General features: G+C 53.9%; 1 protein-coding gene across 2 annotated transcripts in view; it reads left to right on the forward strand.

The window, feature by feature from the left end:
• The window catches only part of SLCO2A1 (solute carrier organic anion transporter family member 2A1), a 78,212-nt gene extending 51,052 nt beyond the window's left edge, over positions 1-27,160 (forward strand). Inside the window, exons 4-14 of one of the 2 annotated variants that reach the window (XM_033404063.2) lie at positions 7,208-7,435; positions 8,204-8,302; positions 10,187-10,323; positions 12,149-12,227; positions 12,748-12,912; positions 13,909-14,098; positions 15,697-15,862; positions 18,177-18,340; positions 21,669-21,733; positions 24,169-24,338; positions 25,180-27,160. In XM_033404063.2, the coding sequence (XP_033259954.1) occupies positions 7,208-7,435; positions 8,204-8,302; positions 10,187-10,323; positions 12,149-12,227; positions 12,748-12,912; positions 13,909-14,098; positions 15,697-15,862; positions 18,177-18,340; positions 21,669-21,733; positions 24,169-24,338; positions 25,180-25,368 (1,652 nt within the window). In that variant the 3' untranslated portion in view covers positions 25,369-27,160. The remainder of the gene's footprint in view (positions 1-7,207; positions 7,436-8,203; positions 8,303-10,186; positions 10,324-12,148; positions 12,228-12,747; positions 12,913-13,908; positions 14,099-15,696; positions 15,863-18,176; positions 18,341-21,668; positions 21,734-24,168; positions 24,339-25,179) is intronic. The other variant, XM_004278926.3, reaches the window with a different exon arrangement.
• The last annotated feature ends 570 nt before the right edge of the window (positions 27,161-27,730 follow it).

A 27,730-nucleotide genomic window follows, 5' to 3' on the forward strand; every position in this document is an offset into this window, starting at 1 on the left:
GGTGGGCTGCAGAAAGCTGAGCCCCACAGTTCTGCCAATGGGTCCTGATACAGGTCTTCTCACTCCATCACTGTCTTCTTTTTTTTTTGCGGTACGCGGGCCCCTCACTGTTGTGGCCTCTCCCGTTGCGGAGCACAGGCTCCGGACGCGCAGGCTCAGCGGCCATGGCTCACGGGCCCAGCCGCTCCGCGGCACGTGGGATTCTCCCGGACCGGGGCACGAACCCGCGTCCCCTGAATCGTCAGGCGGACTCTCAACCACTGCGCCACCAGGGAAGCCCTGTCTTCTTCTTTTTAAGAGAAGAGCCTAATGTTCTAAACTCTAGAAGACTCTATCTTCACCAGAGAGAGCTGGCCACGGCCATCACCGCAGGGAGGCCCAGGCGTGAGTTCCTGGAAAGCTCAGACCTTGTCTCTGACAAACACGTTCACCACAACACAACACGTCAGGGAGCAGCGGGTCCTCCCCACCGCCGTACCCCGCCTCCAGGACGGAGAGCAAGCCGCTGCTTCCCAGGTGGAGGAACTGATCTTTCCCTTTCGCTTGTGTCACAGCCTGGTCTGGGGTGGATTTGGCCCCACTTAGGGCAGGCATAAGGAAAAGAGAGTTTGTTGGGAGATCTTGAATCAATTTGGAATGTAGAATAGCCCAAGAAGATCTCAGTAGACTTGGATTTAATTTGGGGCCAATTGATTAGCTTTTAAAGTACACATTTTAAAAAATTTATTTATTTTAATTAATTTATTTTTGGCCGCGTTGGGTCTTCGTTGCTGCACGCGGGCTTTCTCTAGTTGTGGCGAGTGGGGAGTTAGTCTTCATTGTGGGACGTGGGCTTCTTACTGTGGTGGCTTCTCCTGTTGGAGAGCAAGGGCTGTAGGCGTGCAGGCTTCAGCAGTTGTGGCACGTGGGCTCAGTAGTTGTGGCTCGCGGACTCTAGAGCACAGGCTCAGTAGTTGTGGCACGTGGGCTTAGTAGTTGTGGCTCGTGGGCTCTAGAGCACAGGCTCAGTAGTTTTGGCACACGGTCTTAGTTGCTCTGCGGCATGTGAGATCTTCCCGGACCAGGGCTCGAACCTGTGTCTCCAGCATTGGCAGGCAGATTCTTAAACACTGTGCCACCAGGGAAGTCCCCAAATACACATTTTTAATAAAGGCAGTTAGTTTCTGACATGTAATCTGACGTTCTACAAGTTAATGATAACAGTTAAAAGATCCCCAGAGAATTTTGCCTCCTGGACACTTCATTAGGTGAAATTTCATGAGGATTTTTGTGGCATTGGTGCACCGTGCAACATGCCATGTAAAGACTTAATAAGCCAGTCAACATTTTTACAATCTTTGATGACCGCTAAATGGCACACAAAAAATAATTTTGCCAGCAACAATGTTCTAATAAATGTGACTTTAGTAAAATAATAAGAATCAGCAAAATCAAGAACTAGAACTCTGAAAAGAAACACTTACTCTCTGGCCCTTTGTTTCTGAGGCTCCTGCTTCCGTACAGCCAGGCTGGCCTTGTGTATCTGACACACCCGCTGTGGGCTGAGCATCCCCGTGCTCGCAGCCGTGGAGTAGATCAGCACTCCCTACGTGCCTCTCAGGCAACACGCAGCCTCACCTATTTTACCACCGAAGTAGCTCTTGGCTGGGTCAGTTCTGCTCTTTACACATGGGCCTTAGAAAACTGGTTAATCCCTCCAGTGTGTTAGCTGTACTGCCCCCCCTCCTGATCGTCACCCTCTGGGCTCTCCTTAGGATGTAATCCAGGCCCCTTTGCGGGACACAGCAGCCCTCCAGGAGCAGCTGGGCCTCGCCCTGGTGGTGTTTGCATACCGAGCCCGCTGAACCTCTGAGCTCTCCCCTCCTCAGCACTGCTCTTCTGTCTCTTGCTGATTCTTCTCAGCTCAGAGGCTATTGTCTCTGGGAATCCTTCCCAAACCCTCTCCCCAACAGCACTGGGTTTGGTGCCTCCCCACGTGCTCTCTGGTACGCTGTGGATACCAGGCTGTATTTTTTATTGTGGTAAAATATATATAACATAAAATTTGCTATTTAAACGTGTCCAATTCAGGGCATTAAGTACTTTCACACTGTTGTACAGCCATTGTCACCATCCATCTTCAGAGCTTTTTCATCTTTCCCAATGGAAACTGTGCCCCTTAAACACTAACTCCCTCTTCCCCCTTCCCCCAGCCCCTGCCTGGCAACCACCATTCTGCTTTCTGTCTCTATGAATTTGTCTATTCTAGGTTCCTCATATAAATGGAATCATGCAATGGTTGTACTTTTGTGTCTGACTTGTTTGTTAGCATAATATCTTCAAGATTCATTCATTTTGTATGTAGCATGTGTATTAAGCCTTCCTTTTTAAGGCTCAGTAATATTCCATTGCATGTGTGTATCACATTATGTTTAACCATTCATCTGATGGACATTTGGGTTGTTTCCACCTTTTGGCTATTGTGAATGATCTGGCTATGAACGCCAGTGTACGAATATCTGTTCAAGTCCCGGCTTTGAATTCTTTTGGGTAAATACCCAGGAGCGTACATGCTGGATAATATGGTAGTTCTATGTTTAATTTTTTTTGAAGAGCTTCCATACTGTTTTCCACAGTGGCTGCACTATTTTACATTCTTACCAGCAATGCACAAGGGTTCTAATTTCTCTACATCTTACCCAACGCTTGTTTTCTGTTTTTTGAAGGGTATGAAATGGTATCTCACTGTGGTTTTGATTTGAGCAATATTTTGGCAACATTGCGGTTGCTTCTTTGATGATGTGTGTAGCACAGCAGACAGAAGGCTGTGGAAGGTGTGTCCAGGTGTCTTTTCAGGTCTTAGCATCCCAGCTTTTCCCTGTGAGGCAGGCATCGTCCATGGGAGCTGACGGGCCTGGGTGTGGTCCTTCAGTGGCTGCCCTGGGAGCAGGGGCCAATTCTTTGCACCTCTTTCCCAGTGTGGTCATTTGCCTTTGGGGGATCTTTACTCCACCCTTGCACTTAAGGGAGACCTGGCCCTGCCACCCCATAGCCCACAAGACAACATGTGACAGGGAGCTGCTGTCACACCTAGACAGAGACCGGCAGCTCAGCCAAACACATTTGCAAGTGACAGCAGCCCACGGTTTTAGGGAACTCCAAACTGTGCTCATTTCCTCGTACAAAATCTGCTCGAAATTTGTTTGAATCTTCTGAAAAGAAATGCCCATTTGAGAACTTGCCCATTTGAGCAGCTTTTTAATTTACGAGCCCTTTGGATGTGTGTCACCTCAGTCAAAGTTGGCGGAGGGAGGTGAGCAGGGCGAGTGGCCAACCGTTTGAGTGACCACACAGCTGCACCTGGCCAGTTGGTAGCACGGGTCAGAGGGTGGCCAGGGCCAGGCAACCAGCTCTGCCCTCATTCCTGAACCTGCCCATATGGTCTTGAGAAGGGAAGTGGGGTCTTTTTCTAAAGACTAGCACAGCCCACAGCGTGTAAACGCTCACCCGCTGGGGTGTCCGTGTGGCTGCCGCACTGAGGGCACGGAGTATGCTGTGAGCCTGGTCCTCCGGCTACCGCCCACCCTCTGCAGTGCATGGCCCCTTCCCCAGAATCCTCTGAGGTCTCTCAAAGTCAAGGTCACTGACGTGAGGAGTCAGATCCAGGACTAGAACCCAGGTCCCAGGCTCCCAGTCCAGCCGCTCCAACATCTATGGGCCTTGCCAGCCCACAGCCACCTGGGCCTCCCCCTGGGGATGGGCGTGAGTCTGCCAGCACCACAGCCCCGTCTCTGAGTGTTGGACATGGGGCAGTGTTGGTGGGAGGGTTCCTGAGTGTGGTGAGGAGTGGCTCTTTCTCAGCAGGAACATTTCACAGCTTTGTGCTTCCAGACTAAAGTGACGATCCTGAGAATCAGGCCCTTGCAGCATCACTGAGGCACACCAGCCTTCCTACAAAGGGGTAGGCACAGCCATCAGCCATGCTGACTAACCAGCGGGCCCAACTTTTCATGCCTGCTCCCCTTTCTGGAACCATAGCCTTCTAGCACTTTAATGACCCATGGGGACTCTCCCTATCCGGCCACCTTATGGTCTCTGCCTAAAGGGAAACTGAGGCTCAGAGAGGTTCAGAATCTTGCTCAAGATCACACAGCTACCTGGGGCTAAAACCAATTTTTCTTTCTTTAAAAAAAAAACCTCTATTGAGATATGATTGACATGTAAAAAGCTGTACATAGTAATGTATAAAACTTAATGAATTTGAGGATGAATATACCCATGAAACCGTCACCACCATCAAAGCCACAGACATATCCATCACGTCCCAAAGTTTCCTCCTGCCCCGTTATTACTGTTGTGTGTGTGTGTGTTAAGAACACTTAAGTTCTACCCTCTTAGTAAATTTTGAGTATACAGTGCAGTATTGTTATCTAGAGGCGCTATGCTGTCTAGTAGATCTCCAGAACTTATCTGACATAACTGAAACCTTATACCCTTGACCATCACCTCCCCATTTACCCCTCCCCCAAGCCCCCGGCGATCGCCATTCTCCTCTCTGCTTCTTTGTGTTTGACTGTTTTAGGTTCCACATATGAGTGAGATCATACAGTATTTGTCTTTCTGTGTCTGGCTTATTTCACCAAAGGCAATTTCTTGACTCTTTATACCATGTGTTTGTTTCGTCTCTTTGTCTCGGATTTCAGCAAAACTCCCAGCAGCCAGCCCCTTTCCAGGATACCTCTACCTGGGAGGAAGTTCCCAGCCGCTTACAGAGGTCAGAGGGCTCACGTGTTTGAATGTAACTAGGGATGGGTAGAGGAATCTCCCCAGGCCTGGCTCCTCCATCCCTGAAAAATGTGTGTTGTGTCTTTTCAAAACTGCCATTTCAGATTTGATTTCATTCAGGACTTTGAGTCAGGCACATATGGGTTCAAATACCAGCTCTGCCCCAGATCAGCCACTTATGTGGGCCAATAACCCCTGTGAACAGGACAAAATGTACGTCACAGCCTTGGCAGTGTCTGCCTGTGCAGTAAATAGAAGCTTAAAAATTCTGGCGCTGGAACTTGGATCTCTACAGTAAAGCGTGTAAGTCAGAGAAAGGCCCAATACACAAGCAAGGAGAGGCGTCAGGGAAGGTGGGGTGGGCAGAGAAACTCAGCCCTAGTGTGATGGGCCTGACTTTTGCAGACCTAGGGCAATGGCTGTGGAACAAAGAAATAAGAAGTGGGAGAGACATTGTTACAATTTGGCTATATATTTTTATGAAAAAAATATTTTTAATTTAAAAGCTTTCACTGTTGCTTTATTTCAAAAGTATCTTGTGTTCATTATAGAAAAATTAGAAAGTACACTGAGGCAAGCACACACACACACAAAGATCATCACAATCCCATCACCCTGAGAGAACCGTGGTCTTCCAGAGTTTTTCTCTGCATATTCCATTAGGCCGCATACATTTTATAAATTACGGATCATATTCTTCTCCAAACTACTAGTTTTTGTTTGTTTGTTTGTTTTGCGGTACGCAGGCCTCTCACTGTTGTGGCCTCTCCCGTTGCGGAGCACAGGCTCCGGACGCGCAGGCTCAGCGGCCATGGCTCACAGGCCCAGCCGCCCCGCCGCATGTGGGATCTTCCCAGACCGGGGCACGAACCCACGTCCCCTGCATCGGCAGGCGGACTCTCTACCACTGTGCCACCAGGGAAGCCCTACGAGTTATTTTTTGACTCTACAAGATGTTACAGCTGTCTTTGCATGTCAGTAAGGCTACCTCCCCACTCTGATTCTAAGAGGCGCCTCCTATTTACCCATGTGGTTAGACCACTCTCTATCCAAACCCTGAATTGAAAGGTGGGACAGCGGGTGTGGAGTGGGAGGGTGAAGGTACAGAGGGACACTTCCAAATGTCTGGGGCTGGCCGTTGGCCTGGGTGCACACAGCTCCCCTGCACACGGCTGGTGTCAGGTCTGGATGACCTCGACCAGACAGGCGTCTTGGCCCCCTTTGCCAAGGGGCCCCCTGATCGATGGGGGAGCCCCCTAGGCCAGTGGTTTTTAAACATGTCCTACATAGGCAGTAGTATAGAGGACAGGAGATGCTGGGGCCAGGATGGACAAGCATGTGTGTCTGCGGGAGGTGAGGGGACGATAGGAGGGCAGATCCCTCCCCAGCCCCACCGTCCAGGGTAGCCCTGAGCTCAACAGCACTGGGCAGAGTCCAGTGTGATGGACAGATCCCGTCCACGGCCCTCACTTTTCCTCTCTGTGGGACTCTGAGGCCCACCCAGCTCAGAGCTCTGCCACCTCTGGGAGGGCCACAAATGAGAGTGAAACAGAACTCCAAGGAGAGGGATCCGTGATGTTAGCAGTTTCCATTGGCTTCTACAAGGCTGGAAGAGAAGGTATCTCACCGAAAGGAGCCCTCAGGAGCCGTCAAGGCCTCGGAGAGCGGACAGTGCTCTTTGTTTAGTGTGAGCCAAATTGGAAACAGTGGCATGGGAGGGGCAGTCCAGCCTGGCCAGGTCCCCAAAGCCATAGGCACTAGTGCCCACAGGCCACACTGCGGCCTCTGGGGCCCTCACAGAAGGTGCAGCCTAGCTCCTGTGGGTGCAGCCCCGCCCCCCATCTGTAATAGGGGGTTTTAAACCAGAGGGTCTCAAAGTCCCTTCAGCTTCCCAGGTTCTTGATCCTTGGGAACTGCCAGGTTGGGTAAGCACGTTCAATGCCTTTGACAACAGGGCTCTTTAGCGTGACCCAATGCCGGGTTCATCTAGGAGTGAGGGCTCTGGGGGTCATGACCCCCGGCGAGCATCCCAGGCTGGGGGTGACACCATCTTCTGTGGGACAGAATGACCTCTGTCCTGCTAAAGTGAACCACACCTTGGGGGCCCGAGCCTGAGGCTGCGCACAGGGACGCTGAAGGCCGACAAGCCTGGGTGTTGACCTTGGCTCCCTCTTTCCCAGGGAGGAAGGTACTGATCCCTCCATGCCCAGCCCGCCACCTGTACCCAGAGAGGAGAAGGAATGGACCCCCGGGAGATGAGGATGGCTCTCACACCCGACAAGGGCTGCGCCGCCTCAGGGCAGGGAGCCCACCCTCTCCCCTCCTCTCACGTTTGTTTCTGGAGCCGCTCCCGAAGGCCTGGGAGAAAGTCCGGGTCTGGAGGCCAGCTGATGCGGCCAGGACTCCAGGGTGGGGGTGACCGGCGCCCGCTGTCTCATTGCAGGGAACAGCAGCCGTCTCCAGACTGAGCTCTGTCAGAAACACTGGCAGGGCCTGCCCCCCAGCAGGTGCCACAGCAGCACCCAGGACTCCCAGAAGGAGACCAGCAGCATGTGGGGTCTGATGGTGGTGGCCCAGCTGCTGGCAGGCATCGGCACGGTGCCCATCCAGCCGTTCGGGATCTCCTATGTGGACGACTTCTCGGAGCCCAACAACTCGCCCCTGTACATCTGTGAGTCGGGCTTGAAGAGGGCTGCGGGATGGGGGCGGGTCCTGACGTGGCCCAGCCAATGCGTGCAGAGGTCTGGGGATCTGACACACCTGGTTTGAGTCCCAGCCCAGGCCCCAGCTCCTCACCAGCAGGATGGGGCCCACAGTCTCTGTGCACTGGGGACGTGGGAGTACCTGAGGTGATGTATGTGAGCCCTTGGTCCCAGGGCAGGCACCGGGCAGCTCCTCGACCAGCAGTAGCTACTGCATCTGTCACGTCTGGGCACAGGCTGGGCACACGTGTTCTCTGAGCCATCCACTTAGGGAGAAGTTTGGCCTCAAAGAAGCATATGCAAAGCAGATAGCACATGACCATCTGACTGACCAAATCCTTCCCTTAGAACAAGCCACACTGAGCATCCTCAGGGCCCACGGCCCAGACCAGACAGACCACACCCACAGGCTCTGTGGCCCACAAGCTCCCCCAGGGCTGCCACTGCCACACTGTACCTGCAAGGAGATTTGCCCAGCAACACGCACCTGGGCCAGCATCTGTAAATGCCGAGGAGGCCGCTTCTCTCCCGGCAAGCGGATCTCTCTGGCATCTGGCTGGAGGAGAAACAACTTTGGTTCCGCACATCTCAGGATCTTGAGTGCCTGTAGTAAATGCCACAGGTGTGGACCTGTCAGGGCCAGGGGACAGATGGGGTGATGTCTCAGGAAGCCCTCAGCAAGGGAAAGAGCCCGAGGCTGCCACCCTCTCAGCCTCCTTTCCTCCTCCCCTTTCCAGCCATCTTATTTGCCATCTCTGTATTCGGACCGGCTTTCGGGTACCTGCTGGGCTCGGTCATGCTGCAGATCTTTGTGGACTACGGCAGAGTGGACACAGGTGAGTGTGTGCCAGGACCACAACCCCCAGCCAGTCAGGACAAGGATGAAGCTTGAACTTTAAATGCTCACGGCCCCCTTGCCACCCACTCCCTCCCTCCCTCCTGTAGTCAGCGGACAGGTGGGCCTCCTCTCTCCAGCAGGTGGGGGTGGGCAAGGGGGATGCGCTGCTGAAGAAAACACACTTTCTGCCCTAAGAAAGCACACTTTCTGCAGCGGGAGACCTTGAGACCTAGGGCAGGGCCTCAGGTGTTGCCACCACAGCTGCCTGTCTTGGTGGTGGTATTAAAAAGAGCTCTATGATTCTTTGATTCTAAGATGGTTTTGATTGCTTAAAAAAATATTGGTAAGAGCTCTTTTGGGGAAAAGAAGAAGCACTACATAGAGTACACACATGGATTATGACTCCCATCCAGAGGGGTGTAACATCATGTTTAACCATGTGGGCACAGGTAGTAGAGAGCCTGTGTCTAATCCTGGTTCCACCTCCTCTACTGGCTGAGTGATCTTGGGCAAGTATCTTCATCCTTTCTGTGCCTCAGTTTCCTCATCTGTAAAAAGGGGCTAATGATAGGGAAATAGAGATGTTGCAGTGTTTAGAACATGCCTGATATATATTGAGGTTGACAGGAGTGAGCTCTTTAAAAAGTGACCTGGATGAAGCCACTGTGTATCTTAGGATGAGAAAGTACAGTCCATAGACAGGAGCACACGTACTGAGTTAACCGTTCAGGGAGCCGACCCCAGGATGGACCCTGCAAGGGCATATGGTTATTGTGAGGTTGCCTTACACACCCCAGCCTCCCACAAGGCAGGGAAGGCTGGCAGTGTAACAGAGGGACAGACAAAGTGCTTGATGAGGTGATGAGGGAGGGCCTCCCAGGGAGGTGAGGTCTGCATCCCATGTGGGTGGAATTACACAGGTGGTGATGGGAGAGGCCTTCCCAGTGGAGGAAACCATCCGGGCAGAGCCAAGGGGGGCAATGCGTGGGGCGTGTGTGGGTGATATGTAAGTTCCCACAGGCCAGATGTGGCTGGAAGGCAGGTCCAAGCCAGACCTTCAGGAATAACACCCCCCCCCACCCCCCAGTGCCCAGCACCCAGATCAGAACCTGCCTGTCTCACAAAGAATGTGGGCAGGCCTTAACCCAGTCATGCTGCCAGAGCCCATAGACTCCTGTCCCTGGGACTGTCTGACCACAAGGTCATCTGCTCAGGGTCATCCACCTGTACTTCAAATGAAAGGGCAAAGCTAGCAGAGCTGTCTGCTCAGGGTCAAGCCATCTTTGCCCTTCACTGGCACTTCCTGAGTTGGGTCCCAAAGAGACTAGCAACTGAGCTCCCAGGCCACCAGGGACAGTGCCCAGGACAGTGTTGGGCTGAGGGCTGTTCTGCTATCTTCTCCCTCCTTCCATGCCCATGTAGTTTCTTTACAGAGAGAAACACAGTGGCAGACCCTTAGACGTGGATGGGAGACTACAAAGAAGAAAGCATCGCCTTCAGCGGCCTGGTAGCCTACTCTGTTGGTGGTTGTTTTTTTGAGCATCTAAGGATTATGAGGCCTCCTTTCTTAGGGATCAATAAAGTTGGGAGGCAGTAGCATCCAGTGATTAAGAGTGCAGGTTTGGAAACCACGAATACATGCATGGGTTTGAAAATTGACCAGTGAAATGGCGCTTGCAGGCCAAAGTTAACCTCACTGATCCTCCCAGTGGCCTCCATTCTCTGAGAAGACCAGAGTGGCCTGGAGAGAGAACGCCGACTGGACGAAGATGCTAGCTCACAGCTTACTTCTTCTGCATCATGGGAAGAAAGTTCCCCCGATCAGTAAGGTGAGATCATGCATTCATCCAACAAACACTTGTGTCCTTTGTTTTCTCTTCAGCTGCAGTTAACTTGAGCCCCGGAGACCCCCGATGGATAGGAGCCTGGTGGCTGGGCCTGCTCATTTCCTCAGCCTGCCTGGTTGTTACCTCTTTCCCCTTTTTTTTCTTTCCTCGAGCAATGCCCAGAGGAATGGAGGTAAGCTTCTACACACAATTCTACCTATTATAAGAGTTTCATAAAAGTAGGTAGAGGTAGAAAATAAACAGAGCTGAGAAGTTGCAGCAGGTTAAGTAAATTCTGGGTGAAATCTAAACAAGTTTCATGATACAGGACTTCTGAGAAACTTTGAGAGGTGAGAGTGCTTGTGAATTTCCAAAAGATGGTATCTCATCAGTGTTCCCTTACTGTGTTAGCATCTCACAGATTAGGAGGGCTCCAGGGAATGTAGTTTGGGGAAACACTGAGTTCATCTAAAGTGGGATAAAGAATTAAGAGCCAATAAAAGCTGCATATGTGACCTGGAGCAGTTGACTTTTGCATGTGATAGGGCCGGTCATGTCTAATCCTAAAGGACTGAGTAAGAAGGGGATTCCTAGTGCTGCAGAGCGTGAGGGTGGGCTGTGAGTAGAGCATACTTTGAGCCGACTGCCCTGCCCTGCATCTTCCAGTCATATCTGTTGGGGAAAGGAATCAGGGAAGGATGAGAATGGAAAACAGCAGGGAGAAGTCTGGGTGGGGGCCTTGCCCTTAGACTGAAGGGTCTAAAACTTGTTCTGATCCCATGAAATTCTGAGTGAATGGTGCCCACTCAGGTGACAGCATGGCAACTGGGTCAAGGTTGAGGTTGGAGAGTTGGGAAGGAATGAAGGCTGGAGATCTGATGAGGCCAGTGCAGAGATGGGGGATGCAGCTGAGGACCGAGGCCATGGCTGCCGGAAAGATGAGGCAAGGGCAGGGGTAGATGTCCTCGGAGGGGGTGCCGAGAAGGACTCAGCAGTGAGCTGAGAGGGGCAAAAATTTGTGCCGAGGTTCAGAGCCAGAGGCAGAGCTAGACGTCTGGCAATGAGGTGTGTGAGATCTAGGCCCAGCTTGGAGGAGGGGTGAGGGGAGAGGGGCCTCCACTTGTCTTGAGGAAGAATTTCAGAGGTTGGCAGCACATCGGGGTGGTTTTGCGGGGAGGCAAATCTGAATCCAGCTCTGCTACTTGTCAACTAGCTGAGGGATCCTAGGCAAGTTTCCTTGCTCCGGAGTCTCCTCTGCTTTAAAATACTGGAGGTAGAGTCCCTATCTTGGGAGGAGGTTGTGAGGAATGGGAGGTTGCACGCAGAGCGCTGGGTGTGGTGCCCACCGTGGAGAAAGCACTAAACGAATGGGCGCTCCTAGGCCTGCTGATGAGTCCCCTGGGGGATCCTAATGGCGTCAGAGCTCAGGGGCCTTGCGTCTGTGTGGTGGTTCAGAGCTGGGGGCCTCAGGCTGCAGCTAACAAGTTCAGAAGCGGAAGGCGAGTTCACTGAGGAGGTCTGCACAGAAAGTGCAGGCTGAGAGCCAGGTCAGAGCCTTGAACAGTACCCAGGTTTGGGCCCAGAAGAAAGAAGGGACTCCATAGAGGAGACTGAAAGAGAGAGCTGGAAAACAGAGGTCATTCTAGACCAGAGCGTCCCAGAAGCCCGCAGCCCCTGGAATCTGAGGACAGGGAAGAAGTGTAGCCATGACAGACAGACGAGGGGTGAGATCCGCTCAGATGCCTTTTGGCATCAGCCAGCAGTTAGATACGAAATAATATGCCCAGGTATGAAATAACATCTTGGGAGGCCCTGGCATGGATGCGTTCTGGTCGGTGGCCAAGCACCGGGCTCACCGACATGCAGGTGGTGATGGCTTTGGACGCCCTCCCACACACACCCGGGGTGGCTGACCACTGCCCAGCCCTGAGCCACTAAGACCAGAGGGATCAAGGGCCCAGGGAAGGTGGCTGCAGGGAACCTGGGTCATTAACCCTCACCCCCTTCGCTGCCTTCAGAGGACTCCCACCATAGCAGATGAGGCAAGGAAGATGGAAGAGGCCAAGTCAAGAAGCTCCCTGGTGGATTTCATTAAACGTAACTGAGTGACCCGGCAGCCCTGGGAGGGCTGGCTTGGGGTGGGGGCGGTCCGGGGTAGCCCAGCCCATGTGGTATTAGGTGTGGTGAGGGGCACTAAAAGCAGGCAGTCTAAAATTGGACAACCCCTCACGAGGGGCTCTGCCAGGGGCCCTGGTGACTGCTGCTGTGCAGATAGCAGGAGACCCAAACTCAGATAGAGGTAGCCCCACCCACACCGCCTGGCCCACGTTCTCCTCTCCCCTCCCTTTCCATGGATGCAGCCATCATGTACAATCACCCTCCGCCTGACTTCTTCCAGGCCTGTCCTCCTTTCATTCAGCCCATGAGCATGTTGAGTGGAGTCCGAGTGGCTGTGTGCCCCCAACAGGCCACTGAACAGCTCAGGGCCTGGATTCTGCCCTGAGGAAGAGAGAGGAGCTGCCTGGAGGGGGGCCGGGGGGAGGAAGGGCAGTGGCCAGTGTCGCGGACCCTGTGACCGCTGCCCGGAGGCCCGGCCCTGATGGCAGCCTGTTGGCAGGGTTCCCCCGCATCTTCCTGAGCCTCCTGATGAGCCCGCTCTTCATGCTGGTGGTCCTGGCCCAGTGCACCTTCTCCTCCGTCATTGCCGGCCTCTCCACCTTCCTCAACAAGTTCCTGGAGAAGCAGTACGGCGCCTCCGCGGCCTATGCCAACTTCCTCATCGGTGAGTCCCCCGGGTGCCGGGAACCCCCAGACCAGACACAGGCAGGAGCCAGAGGGTTCTTGCCCGAGAGAAAGAATTTTAAGGACATTCTTCCAGGTTGGCAGTCTAGACCGTTTCTGGCAGATTTCTTAGGCCCTTATCATTCCAGACAGGAGTGGGCGGAGGCTGGGGGATGACATCCACCCTGTCAGAGGGGCTGAAAGCCTGACTGCCTCCCAAAGGCCCTGACATCATCAGGGGCGACAAAGGAAAGAGAGAGGATTGAACTGGGGGCTGGGCAAGATGCCTCTGGGTTTTTTCCTTCTTCTCCAATGACTTGAAGACATTCACCTGGATAAGGAGTATGGGGCCCAGTGATTCTCCATCCCCACTGCACTTTAGGCTCCCATGGAGAGCTTTAAGACATACGGACGCCCAGGCCCCACCCTCGATCAATGAAAGCAGAATGTCCAGCATCCAGCATCGATGTTTTTTGCAGCTGAGGGTGAGAAGCACTGATGTGGTCCCACCAAGTACCCAAGGGAGTTATGGGGCCCAATTCACAGGTGAGCTTGACCATGTGGAAGTGGCAAGGTGGTCAGGGCGTGACCCCTGACCTCCTGTGTGGCTCTTGGCTGTGACTTCACGCCTCTAGCCTTTGGCCTCTGACTAGCACATCAGGCAGGGGGCGCCACCAGTGCCTTGCTAACCCCATGTGATCACAGTTCAAGGACGGGCCAGGTAATGAAAGGCGCTTAATAAGTGCACATTCAACCCACATCCCTCTGGCTGCAAGGGCCCCACTTCTTTCTTTATTCTTGGCACAGGCAGGGCAGTCTGCCATGTCAAGATAACTCTGCAGTAAATGCTCAATTAATGTCGTTTATTACTATTGCAATTAATCATATTGAATGTCGCTTCAGGAAGCCATGCCCCCTTCTCTGTGGTCCAGCTCAGCGTGCGGCCCACACACACTGCGAGGCCTGTGCACCCAGACCAGCTTCTCTCCGTCTGTAGGTGCTGTGAACCTCCCTGCTGCGGCCTTGGGGATGCTGTTTGGAGGAATCCTCATGAAGCGTTTTGTTTTCTCTCTGCAAACCATTCCCCGCGTGGCTGCCACCATCATCACCATCTCCATGATCCTCTGTGCCCCTCTGTTCTTCATGGGCTGCTCCACACCAGTCGTGGCAGAGGTCAACCCCCGCAGGTAGTGGGAATGAGGCCGGGGCCAGAGCCTGTCTGTGGCTGCCACACGTCTTCCTTTCTGCTTCTTCAACTGTCCTCTCTCCTTTTCCCTTGTTGATCTAATCTCTTACGTGGCAACTGAGAAAATCAGATCTTGAGTAGTGTGCTCAATTATGAGAGGAAATCAGAGGGTCCTAGTGGGGCACCAGCAATCAGGTTAGGGTTCGGTTTTTTAAGAAGCACCAAAAACTAATTAGTTTGGTTTCAGGATGAATCTGTAGTGCTGTGAGCCTCAGAAACCAGGAACTGTCTACCTTTAGCATCCACTCTGTACCGGCTAAAATTACAGAGTCTTATTGAGCTGCCAGAGAAAGATGAGAGACGGAGACCTGCAAAGGTCTGAGAAAGAACAAGGAAGGTGATGGCAGACTTGAAAAACTAGGGCAGGTGAGGAAGAGGGCAGGTAAAGCATACCTGTCGGTTTGCATAAAGCAACATGGTTTTAAGTTCTAAGTCTGCCTTCATGTTCAGGAAGGGCTTTGAGGCCCATGAGGGAGTGTGCTGAGCAAGGAGCCGTTACTTTTTTCCTGGGAGCCACCTTTCAACAGCTCTTCTTTAAGATTTTGCCCGGTGAGGTTGCAATACTTGGAGATGCCATACTTTTCAGCCTTGGTGTTTTCTCTTTCTCTTTGAAAGAAACTCTCCTGTCTCTGGTGGGTATGAGGGAAGGGAGTATCACTCAGGATGGGACCCCCCCCCCCACCCACCGGTTTGTCCTGGTCTTCTGGCTGTGGATTGAGAGAGACCAAGAAGGCTTTCACTGGGAGTTTAGCACGGGGCTTTGTCATCAGACCAGGTCCTAGTTCTGGCACTGTTCTTTACTGGTTGGGGAAAGTTACTTAACTTATCTAATCTTCAGGTTCCTCATCCACAAAAGGAGCACCACTAATACTGCGATGGCTGGCACGCATGAAAAGCCCCCGGGCACAGTGCCTGGAGCATGAGGGATGCCCATTAACTAGGATTAGTGTAATTATTTTAGCAAAGCTCTGAACCTTGGTTTATCAGCCCCAATCCCGACCCTCCCCTAAGAAGATCAGGAATATCAGATACGGTAAGATTGGTGAGATCAGCCAGTGAAATCGCTTGGTTGAAGCTCAGGGGAATGGAGTGACCTGGGTGATGGCTACATAGACCCAGAGACGGGAGCCATCTAGACCCTGGATTGCCTCAAGGGGCCTCAGCCCGAGCTCAGATGAAAGAGAAGGGAAGGGAAATTATTGCCTGTGACTCTCCCATAGCATCTGCCACCTCTCTCATCAGAGTCCTGACTGGTTGGCTGTCTCGACCCCTTCCAAAGTGGGGGATTTGCCGACCAAGCATTTCCAACGACTAGTAGTTTGGGATCCTACTAGCAGAAGAAGTAGAGGTGCCATGAGCACTGGCCAAATTCACTGTTGGCTCCAATAGACATAATTCAGATCCCTGGGTGGCGCTGGCCCAAGACAAACAGAGACGCACAGGCACACTAACCAGGCGGGGAACTCACGCTGGGCTGGAGTGGAGAGGTTTTCCTTTGGTCTTGCTTTGTTTGATTCCCATTTCCTGTTTTGCTGGCAGCACATCAAGTTCTATACATCCACAGCCTCCCGCCTGCCGCAGGGACTGCTCATGCCCAGATTCCATCTTCCACCCGGTCTGTGGAGACGATGGGGTTGAGTACCTCTCCCCTTGCCATGCTGGCTGCAGTGAAATCAACGTCAGCTCTATAGTCTCCAAGCAACCGGTAAGGGCCGGAGGGGCCCCGGGCCACTGCCGAGTGTGTGCCCCTGCAGCTTGCTCCTCCACTCGGGATGGGCAGGGCTCCACCCCACTCATTCCCAGCATCCTGGCCTCTGGGCCACACCCACCCTCTGTCCACCTCCCCTTCCCTAGGGTCATGACCAGATGTCTACAGCCTAAAGTCAATTAAAGATTGGCCGATGTCCAACAAATTCACATTCCTGAGGCCTAACAATGCTCAGAGCAGAAACAAGCCAGAGCATTCCTTCAGCTGAGGACTGCCAGTCTCACCCTGAAGGATCCTGATGGGCCTGTCTGCGTCCTGGCAGTGTTGCAAGGCCACATGGACTGGCCCAGATAAATCGAGGGCAGAGGGCCTCTGTGATGTGGACCTGGAAGCTTAGAGCCAGAAGTGGTGATAGAGGTCATTTGGTTCAATCCCTCTCGACACTCACCTATGGCCACACAACTGGCTTGAAGTCTGCAGCTATTTAGGAGCAGATCTGAGACTAGAACTCAGGGTGCTGCCTCAGCCTGGGGCATGTCTGTGCAAGGCCAGGTATCTCCCGGCCACAGCCTCCCACTCAGGTAGCCCACACTCACCAGGCTAACTTGGTGAGGTCCTGGCCAGCCCTCAGAGCACTACGGCTCCCAGCCTCCCAGGACCAGACAGCAGCAAACCAAGTCCAGTCGTTTGTGCGGTTATTCAGCAAATACTTAGTAAACACCAGACACAGCCGCGGGTGCTAAGTATTCAGGGGGGAACCCATCAGCCCAGGTCCCTGCCCTCATGAGTTTGTATTCTACCAAATAAACGCACAAGGGAGTTTTAGAAAGTAACCCATGCCATGAAGAGACTTAATGGGACAGAGAATGCCTGGGGGCCTCCCTGAGGAGGTGACATGAGAACTGAACCACCAGAAGAAGAAAACACTATGAAGACCTGGGAGTGAAACGAACAGAGTGAACGCAGCTGCAAGGCCCCAGGGCATGAATGAGCTGGCAAAGGAGAAAAGAGAGAAGGCCAGGGCTGCCAGGGAGTGAGGAGAAGAGTCATACCCAGCTCAGCCAGGGAGCCGGCAGGGGTCAGGTTAGGATTTGGATGTTCTTTTTCCTAAGAGCACTGGGAAGTCTGTGCAGTTCCCCTGAGGATGCCCTAAGGAGAGGATGCATCTTATTCCTTTAAGCCTGTGTGGAGGGCACAGGCAAGGCTAGACCCATTTACCATCCTCCCCTGAGAGGACAGGACAAGGCTGCTTCCACAGCCAGCTCTGCGGACAGAGGAGCGTGGTTCTCAGGCAGCAGGAGGACAAAGAACTTGGACAAGTTACTCTCTCAGTTGCCTTCTAGTTGGAGGAGCCTGTGGTGGCTTCTGTGGTTTTCTTATCTTTATTTACTTACCTCTGACTCATCTATTTCCAGAAATAATCTTGACAGGTTTCCAGTAACAGCACAAGCACATCAAGACCAAAATCCATTAGCATAATATCAAGAAAAAATAGCAAATTATAAGGAAAAGTATCTATGTTTAAAAAAATCCAGACTGAAGGAGGTAGCAGCAACACTGTATATAACTTAATTATGAGCTTCCTAGCAGCCAAAGTAAAAAGAGTACATAGTTCCAATGCCTGGTAGAAGGAAGCATACCAGTTCATTAGTTCTAATCTTGCCCCTATAACTGCTTTGACACTTACAGTAATTGGACCATAGGCTGGTCTATCAGACAATGTGAGAGAAAAGGTGAAGGCCACCTGACAGGCAGTGGCCACCAAGGAGAGCTATACAACAGTGTTGAGCCGTATGGATTTGCAGACTTGAGACAGAGACCTTTGCAGACAGGAAGAATTTCTCTCAGGCAGAAAGTACAGTAGATTCCTCTGGGTTCCCACTGCTATCTCCCCCTATTTTTATCTTCCTTTAATGTCCCTGCAGTAAACACACAAACAGCAAAAACAGCAACCCACAAAACCACTGCTGCTCCAGAGGAGGGCCCTCCCAGGCCCCGGTCCCCACTGGGTGGGCAGTGCCTGGCAGTGGAATCCTACATATCCTGATGCGGGTGTAACTGCGGGAAGAGCCCAGCCCACGCTGGACAACTGGTTTTGGTGAAGATGGTTTCTGTTGCCCAAATAGTGGTCAGAGGCAGTATCCATGGGGCACTTGAAACCCCCACCTAGTCTCCCGTCCAACCTCTGCATCCAGCATCACCAGCTCCCCAGGGAGGACAGAGGAGCGAGAGCTGGAGCAGGCATTTAAAAGTATGTGGAGTCGAAATAATGACAGCAGGTTTCCCCCGTTCCCCTCCCTCTCCTTCCAAGACCTACTCGAACTGCAGCTGCGTGAGAGGAGGATCTGCTTCAGCAAAGACGGGCCCGTGCCCCATCCCCTGCGCCCACTTCCTGCTCCCGGCCATCTTCCTCATCTCCTTTGTGGCGCTCATAGCCTGCATCTCCCACAACCCTCTCTACATGATGGTGCTGCGGTGAGTGTGCCTCTCCTTCCCCACGCTTCCCTCACTTCGTGCCCAGCTGCCCCCTTCTCAGCTCTCCTGCCTTTTGTGCCCCTCAGTGTCCTTGGACGTTCTTGGGGTGATACAGGGAGATAATGCTGGTGTGGCAGTGGCGGGGGCTTCTGTGCCGGGCTTGTTGGGAGTCCCTCGCTGCAGCCTCACTCCGTGTCTCACGGGGTCCCTGTGCCTCCATCCCGCACAGGGAGGGCAGAGCCTGACGGCTGAGCCACGTGACCAAGCCAGGCTGCCTGATTGCACGCCTGTAGACTCATTTATCTTCAAGTCCTAAAAGAACTGAGAGGGTGGAGGAGAATTCAGTTGGATACATAAAATCGGGGAAGGAAAATGAGGAAAGTTCCAGAGACAGAATGAGGGCCACGGAAAGGATGGAAATGAGAAAAGCGCAGTGTGCTAGGAGCCAGGTCAGAAGGGAGGGGCCGGCCAGGTGGGAGGGGAGGACAGAGGAATCCTGTTACAGCAGCACTGAGGTGCCCCTGAGGTGTGGACAGGGAATAACCTCCCTTCACCTCACCCTCGGCGAAGGGGAAAATAAGGTTTCAACCAAGTGGGCATAATTCACCCCCTGCCTGCCTCCCTCGTGTCCTCATCCGTCTGGCAAGCAGAGAGGGAAAAACACAGGATCTGGAAGCCCAGGGCCAGGGTCAAAGGCCCACTTCTGCCATGTACTGGCTGAAAGTCCTCGGGTGTTGCCCATCTCACCGAGTCTCAGTTTCCTCGCGGATGAAAGGGGGTTAATGATATTGACCTCGAAGGATTGGTGTCAGGGTTATATGGTAAATTGCTTTGTAAATACAAGGTGCTCTGCATATTGGTTAATTATCACTATTAACCAAATTATTGTTATTGCTATTACTATTATCAGCTAGTTAGGTGGCAATGACCTAGTTTCCCCAGAAGACTAGGAGATGAGGAAGGGTCTGGGATTTTACCTTATTTACAAGTTAGCTTGCAAACTACCAAGCTCCTGTTTCTGTTACTGTTCCACAAGGATGCTGGCAGAGGCCGGGAGACTCCCGGGTCAAAGCCAAAGGACTTTGCTGCTCACAGCACAGCAAGCAGTGTGAACCTCATGTTGCGTCATTTATCCATGCCCCCCAAGTCCTACTGGGTGACGTGGAGGGGCTCAGGTGTATGTTTCGCCTGCAGTGGGTGTAGGTCACAGCTAAGGAACACTGAGCTTGGGAGAGCCACTGCTTATATAGACCAAGCCTGCTGCTGGTCTAGAAGATTTTACCTCATGCCTCAAGGATGCTCGTTGCAGCCACAACCCTGGGAAATGGCCCACGAAGCGAACAGTCAGGACCTTGCATTCTTAGCATACTCCGCAAGACTGTGTAGGGACGCTGGGAGCACCTTGCCTCCCAGCACCACCCTCTCCTCCACTGCTCCCCATCCGTGCATTCCAAGTACCCGTGCTTTCACCCAAGGCCCCTGAGTGGGCTTCCCTTCTTACACCCCAAGTCAGATGGACCATGGTGGACCCAGGGATCCTGAGAAAGGTGTGTGGGTGGCCATGACGAGGAGAGGGAATAGGATAAGGAAGTCCCTGAGCAGCGGAGAAGGGCATCCCTGTTAGATCACCTCCCAGAGGGCTGTCAAGCCCCAGGGATGGGGAAGTAGTGGAGGCAAAGCACCATTTCAACCACAGGGTGGGCTTTTCTAGAAAATCTCTGGTCAGGGGCTGGAGTGAAATTGGAGAAGAGGCCCCAGTATCCCCAAATGATTTAAAGATAAATCCCACTGGGAAAGATGAAAGAATGGATGCTGTGTCGTATGGAGAAGGTGAGGCTTAACGATGGCATTGTAGGTGACCCAAACCTTATTTGTATCAGTCGTGGCCTCCAGCCAGGCATGGAAATACAGGCTGGGAGTGAAGGTTTGCCGAAAATGTATCAGGAAAGAGAGGTCAGAGAGCCAGCGTTAATTCGGGGCTGAAGGGGCAGAGAGTACAAGGAACTCAAAATCTCTATCAGAAGCCAAACTGGGGTTCCCAAGTCCCATTTAGCTGAGAATCCAGAGGAGTCTGCCCAGGGATAAGGACCAAGACACGGAAGCTTCTCCTATGGATTGGACCACTGAAGGCATCTGTGGGCAATTAAGGGAGTGTCCATGAGATTGAGATTTGAGGCACTTCCCACGTGGGGGATCCCAGTGGGTGCCTCCCCGCTGCTTCACCCCAGTGGGTATTCTGAGAAGCTGAAAGAAGGTCCCTTTCCAGTTTGCTAGCAGAACTATGGAGGTAAAACAAAACGTGTGCAGAGACCTGGGGATTACTTCTGAGTTCCCTCCCTTGCTGGCCCCTCAGCCCCCGAATGCTTTCCCCCAGCCAGCTCCCGCTCAGGAGTGCGTGCACTCAGGGCACAGGGAAGCCTGGTGCCCCAGCTGGCCCGCCCCTGGCCCCCCACCTCGTGGAAGGGCGTGTCCTCGCTCCGCTCCACGCCCAGCCAGGATGACAGGGCCTGGCGGTACCTCCTCCAGACAGCCTGCCTCCTCTCTCTCTGAACCTCCTTCCTCAGCCAAGCACTTTTCTCCTCTTTAGAGAAGAAGGGTGGGAGCACGACTGGCTGCATAACTTTCAGGACCCAGTGCAAAATGGAAAGGCAAGGCTCCTGGTTTGAAAATTATTAAGAATTTCAAGCCAGCCACAGCAGAGCACTAAAGCAAACACGGGACCTTTCGGAGGGTGGGGCCCTGTGAGGCCACACAGGTCACATGCCCACGAAGCCGGCCCAAAGTAGAGGATTCTTTTAGTTGCACACAGGAGCCGACAGCCCAGGGGCCCTAATTACACTTAGTATCAGGGCTGTCTTCTATTGCTGTAAACACCACAGGAGCTGTTCAGACCTGCGGCCATAAACACAGCCTTCAGTATCCTCTCCGCTCCCAGACGCTCTGCCCTTTGCTTCTTGAAGGGGGCTCTGGGCAGCCCAGAAAATCACAGAGACCAGTGGTTCTCAAACCTGAGTGTGCACAGAATCTCTTGGAGGGCTTCTTCCAACACAGATCGCTGGGCCCCATCCCCAGAGTGTCTGACTCTTCTTCTGAGGCGAGGCCTGAGAATCTGCCTTGCAAATAAGTTCCCAGGGGATACTGACGCTGCTGGTCCAGTGATCATGCTTTGAGAACCACTGAGAGGAGCAACGGGAGCTCGGGGCCCCGGGGAACCCAGCCAGGCCACGTGAGGGCATGTTCCGACGCGCCCTGAGGCTGTGGCTGCCCCGGTGGGGGGAAGGCACAGCCCTGAGTCCTCCCACTGCTGATTTCCTGTGTGCCTTTTCAGCGTGGTGAACCAGGAGGAAAAGTCATTTGCCATCGGAGTACAGTTCTTGCTGATGCGTCTGCTGGGTAAGTGTCAGAGATGCCCCCCTCCTCGTGGCCCCAGATGACAGGGAATCAGAGGGCTGTGGGGTGCAGGGTGGGGACGGGGAAAGCCCCGTCTCATCTCTGTCGTAAAGAGAAGCTGTACACAGTCAACACAACAGTAAATGCCAAATCCCATATGGGCGGTTTCCCCATCACTTGAGGTTAGGAAAGATTCCATCTATGGCATTAACACCAAATGAAAGTATGTAAGAAAAAGGAAAAGTGGACGCAGCTGAGAATGCCTAATAGAACATTGAAGGCAGGTATTTTTTCACCTCTCTCCAAGAATTCGCTGTAGGAACAAAACCTCGTGCTCCTGTCCCAAGCAGAACGGCAGCGGAGCCCAGCCCTGGCTTCCTTTCCATTTGACAAAATACACTCCTCCTACCTCTATTTAGCAAAGTGGGGCCCTCTGCCGACCAACCCTGCCTGCTCTCAAGCAGCCCAGAACCCAGGAGGAAGGGAACTGTGCACAGCAATCAGGACTGGCTACAGGAGGACGAGCTGCCTGCAGGCATCAGGGAACACCCAGCTTGCCCTGCAGGTCCTTTCCCAGACTGCTCACGCTGGACTGTCCCTTCTGGACACCTCCAAGCACTAGATAAACACAGGGCACTAATATGGAGACCCTTGCAGTGAAGGTACACTAAGTAAAGGGACTGATTCCAGGACGGATTCACACTAAGTAAAGGGACCAGATAAAATGATAGATTTATTGAGGACCCGGGGGCATGCACCGCAGCGGGGAATACGGTGACTGCAGTGGAGGGACTTCATCTGTGATCAGGGTGCACTTTCTGACCTTAAACGCTGAAATCCCTGCAGAGCGCATGGTGCATTATTATCTGGGAGTCTGATCTGCACTTCACCCCGTAGCAGCTTCCATGATCACACTGGGTGTGTGGGTGATGTCTCTCCTGGGCCTGCTGAGCAGGAGGCCCTCTCCGACCAAATCTGGGGGAAGTGTGGGGTGATGAGGAGTGAATCCGTTTTTTCAGTGGGATTTCTCGGTGTCTGGCCACTTGCTCCTCTCGCCCCAGAAGCCCCCCTTCAGACTCTGCTCCTCTGGCCTATATTACAAGCACAAAGGACACAGGACACTGGGATCTATCCTGTCCTGGTGGCAGAGGTATGGTCATCACCCAGTGCCTTTCCATTTATAACTTGCTCTGAAACCTCCACTGGGAAGGAAACCTTACGTTCCGCCCAGCCCAACAGCAGCCAGGATGGGCTCTGGAGAGCCCTGCCCTGCTTCTTCCAGCCACGGTGAAAACAGCCCCTCTCCTGAGGCTCAAAGCACCCGCTGCCTTTGTTTTGTCATTTGAGCTCAGATAACTCAGTGTGGCCACCACAGATAGAAAACCCAGGCTGGAGGGATCCATTCATCACCTGAGAAGGCAATTCCACCCTGGGTAGAAAAAAGAACTTGGCAAGTTTCAAATTACCCACTGGGACTTGGCTGAAAATTTTTCTGGACTTTACTTCTGTTCAGGGAACAGCATTCAGGAAGGTCAGTCCTTGTGTCCAGTTTCCATCCCCTGTTCACCTGGAGATTTGGGAGCCAGCAGGTCTGAATAGAGAGGCTGGTTCTTGAAGGTTCCCACCTCTGGGCAGAGCCAGAAGCAGAAGATTGCCTTTTTCTTTCCTCCAGAAGCAGCTTCCCACAGGGCCCAAAACAGAGTCTGAGAGGCTGTTCAGAGTGGTTCTGAGAATGGGGTGGCCTGGCCCGGGTGTGGATCCGGCCAAGCCCTTCCCCGGTCCAGTGACTGCCTGGAACTGTAGCTAAGGATGTGGGGCTCATCCGAATATTCAGCAGCCGCAGGGCATGGCCCCTGATGGACCAGTTCTCGCCACTCAGCTGTGGGGAAGTTCAGGGGGCCTGGGAGGTTCTGAGCAGCCAGGGTATTGGGGGTCTGCTGGGGGTGTTGTCTAAACCAGGAGGGCAGCTTCGTGTAGTGGAAGAATGTGGGATCTGAACCTGCAAAAACGAGGGTGCAAAGTCCAGCCCTAACCCCGCTTGCCTATGCAAAGGTGAGCCAGCCAAGCCCACCTTCCTCCCCGTTAAAATGAGGACACCCACCCACCTCCGGGCTGCTGTGAGGACCCGAGGAGTTGGTGTCCTTGAGAGCCTCTTGCCACCCAGTGGAGCCTACCAACCCCAAGTGTGGGAACTATGGTATCTGTCTGAGCAGGCCCACGGTGACATCTGCGACTCACTCTGCCCTGGAAGGATGGCTCAGGCTCCTTTTCTCTTCTAAGCCTCTGGTGAAAGAGTAATTCAGGCTTCATGGAAAGCTCTTCTGCTTTCCAAAGTCACTGTGGTTCCCAGGGTGGGGCAGAGCCGTGCTCATGCCCGTGAGCTGTGCAGGGGTGCTGGGGGGCTCGCTCCCCACCCTGCCGGGTGCCTCTCCTGGCAGCTCCACGTGACCTGAGCTCTCTGAACTCTCTTCCCACTGATGCCAGCCTGGCTGCCATCTCCAGCCCTCTACGGCCTCACCATCGACTACTCCTGCATCCGCTGGGGCGCGCAGTGCTCTGGAAGGCGAGGGGCCTGCATCTACTACGACAACGACGCTCTCCGAGACAGGTGAGGGCCCGCACGACGTGCCAGGCCCCAGGCCCAAGCAGAGGCCGTCATCTGCTCCAGTGGCAACTGTGAGGCTCTCAGGCCTCCGAGGGAGAGGGCAGGAGGGGAGCTGCCTTCGGCAGGGAGCGGGGCCACCGGTGACCGGCATTTCAGGCCCACAGAGAGCCGTCCAAGACTCAGGGGCTGCTCTGTTGTGGCCCCCGCTTCTGCGGTCCCCACTGGCCCTCAGGGGGTGGGAACAGCAGCAGAAAGGTTTTTCAAAGGGAGAGGCCGTGGCTGTGGGATGACGATGCCAGGCCAGCCTCCCACTGCTCAGAAAGAGGTGGCCCGTCACGGCTCCTGGCAGAGGCCAAGGGCAGGCGGCACCCAGCTGCAGCACCACTGAGTTTGGCACCTCTTCCAGCCACCTCACCTGCTGCCTCATCACACAGACAGAAACAGCAGGGAGAGTGGGCTTCAGGGGGCAGGACGGGATCTGGAAACGGCGTGGGAGTGGCATAGAAGGCCTGGAGAGGGGCAGACCAAGAGGCAACGGGAAGGTGCCCCCTCCTGGCTGTGCTGGGCAGCAGGACCCTCCAGGTGGCTGGGTCTGCAGTGTTTCTCTGGCCCTCCAGGGGTCGCCAGGGCAGGGACGAGAAGCAGTGGACTGGGAGTCCCACATCTACTCCCCGCCTACTCCTTGCGAGGCCTGTGGTCCTGGGGTTAAAAGGAATGAGGAGAGCGGCCCCACCTGGGTGGGCCCGGATCCTGCCCTGAGTGGTGAGGACACCTGGCCCGGGCCACTGTGATGCTGCCCACAGAGCCTCCACACCCCTCACAGGGCCTGTCTCCTGCCCCACAGGTACCTGGGCCTGCAGGTGGGCTACAAGGCTCTGGGCACGCTGCTGCTCCTCTACATCAGCTGGCGGGTGAAGAAAAACAAGGAGTACAACGTGCAGGAGAAGGCCGCCAGCCTCATCTGACAGGCGACCTCGGCCGCCGCTCTGCTCTCGAGAACGGACCCTGCCCCGCACCTGCCCACATTTACTAACGTTAACACGGCATCTCCTTTTCATTTCTTAAATAAGAGAGAAAACCCCACCACCATTTGCCTTCCCTGTCCCCGCCTCCCAGAGCACCCCAGGGTCCCTTGGGGCTGCTGTGCACCTGGGCCGGGGGGGGCACAGAGCTGGTGGGCTGGGTCTTCCCTGGCCCCTTGGGAGGGGCCCCCAGAGGCCCAGGCTCATCCTGCACAGTAGGGATGCTCACTGAGGCAGCTCTGCACCCCCAGCCCCGTAGTGGGTGGTTTCCCAGGCGGAGAGACCTCTGGGTATCTGCCCAGAGGAAGAAGGGAGGGCTGAGCTCTTACTGGCCAGAACCAGGCTAGGGGAGGGGGAGGCTGGCTGCAGCCCCCTCTGCCTCCGGGTTCGGTACCAGCACAGAACCCAGGAGGGGCTGGCTCCCTTCCCCTCAGATCCTCGCTTCCTGCCCCGAGAGGCCACTTTGGAAGCTTCCCCGTTGGGAAGTACAGCCAGCTGTTCCCCTCTCAGTTACCCATGCTCAGGCGCCAGAGCTGGGACTGACACCCAAGGATGGGCCATCCAAATGCCGTTCACGTTAACTCTAGGCCCTTCCGTACACGGGTCTGTGCATGTTTATCTCTGTCTTTCTGGGGGTATATCTCGAACTAAGAATGCCATGCTGTGGTGAAGACCTGCGGCCGGCTGTGGATAGCCGTGATGCCCAGGCCCCACTCCACGGTGTGAGGACAGGACTCGTCATCTCAGAGTGGTGGGAAGAACCCCTCCCCCACAAGCCTCCCCAGGCGCAGATGAGGTGTCTTCACAGGGGCTCCCTCGTCTGGACTTTAGCCTGTGTGTTGCGGAGTAAAGGGAGGCCATCAGGGATGTCCGCAAAACAGGTGATGAAGCCCAGGGAATGTCAAAAGCTGCCAGGCTGCTCGGCCATCTGCAGCCCACAAAGTAGAGGCCCGAGAGTTTGACTCTCTTGGTCCTGAACACACTCATCAGCATTTTCTCAGCCTCTTCTCACCGCCTCCAGAGGGGTGAGCGCCTTCTCCGGACTTGGGCTGAGAGGCGCTGCTGCTGTGGGTGCAGGTTCAGAGTCAGAAACCAGCAAGGGAGGCCTTTCATCCACAAGTATTTTATTTATTGGAGACCGACCTTGTGCAAGGCGGCGCTGGCGCGTGGTTCTCCCGGAGCTTCCCCGCCCTCCATCTACACTAAGGCCTCCTCCCAGAGTGGGCTCACTGGGCAGGGCTGGGGCTGCACAAGCAAGAACCCGGAGATTGTCAACAAGACCTTGACCGTCCACGCCCCATCGGACTGAGCCCGCTCCTGGCCTTTACCAAACAGGGAGCTGACTCGCCATGTCCTCTGGAGCAGCTGGACGTTGGTCGTGGCCACATGCAGATCTCTTGAGTGCCACTGCTCTTGGAAGACCCGTCCAGAAGCCACCTCCAGAAAGGTCTCATATGGTGGAATGTCAACGGCCACACTGCCATGGGACCGAAGTCTTTGTGAAAGCCACTGTCGCAGACAGCCTGATTCCAAAGCCACCAGCTCTATTTCCACAGATCTCACTCTGGAAGGGAGGCTCCACGCAACCTCAGGCCCTTAAATGGCCTGCTTGGAAAATGATTCCCTGCAACTAACCCTGGTCCTTCTCGCTGCCATTTAACCAAATTCTGAAGGCACTACCTTCAGCTGAGCTCATGAAGAATGAATGCCAACCTTCAGATTCTGGAAGATGGTTGCCCTCCCAAGCCTTTTTTTCTATTATGATATTGCTATTAATATATTATAATTCTGCTGTTGATATAATTTGGTCATGAATTTGTACTGTCATGTATATTGGCTAGAGAGCAGACAGAACCTATACCTTCTGGCCAGAGGAGCTGCCCCTGCCCCAACCCTTGGGGGCCCAAGGCCATGGGGATGGGAGGTGATGCCACTCTAACCCATAATCCTGGTACAGAGCAGCAGCAGGTACCTCTTGTCCCTTCAGTGAATCTCTGCAGGTGACTGTCAAGACCCCACAGTGCTGGGCTGTCAGGAGCCCTGATCCCTGCCCTTGAGTTTATATGCAGAAGTGGGGTTGGACATGGACAGCTAAGTCCATGACACAAAAGAGAACTAATATCGTAATCATCACTGATCACTTGGTCACAGCCAGTACAACTGGCCCACAGCAAACCTGCCAGCTGGGGCTATAATGGTGTCACCTTCATTTCACTTCCGGTGCAAAGCTTAACAAGCTTCCTTGAGTGTTGGACGCTCATAGAGTGTGTTGTTAAAATGCAGATTCCCAACCCTCTCCACCCAGCCCCAGAGGCCCTTTATATGGGGCTGAAGGGGGCCCAGGAGTGGCATTTTTAACTGGCCCCTCGTGTG

This window comes from Orcinus orca, chromosome 5 (genome assembly GCF_937001465.1).
Source record: "Orcinus orca chromosome 5, mOrcOrc1.1, whole genome shotgun sequence".
Classification (NCBI taxonomy): Eukaryota; Metazoa; Chordata; class Mammalia; order Artiodactyla; family Delphinidae; genus Orcinus; species Orcinus orca.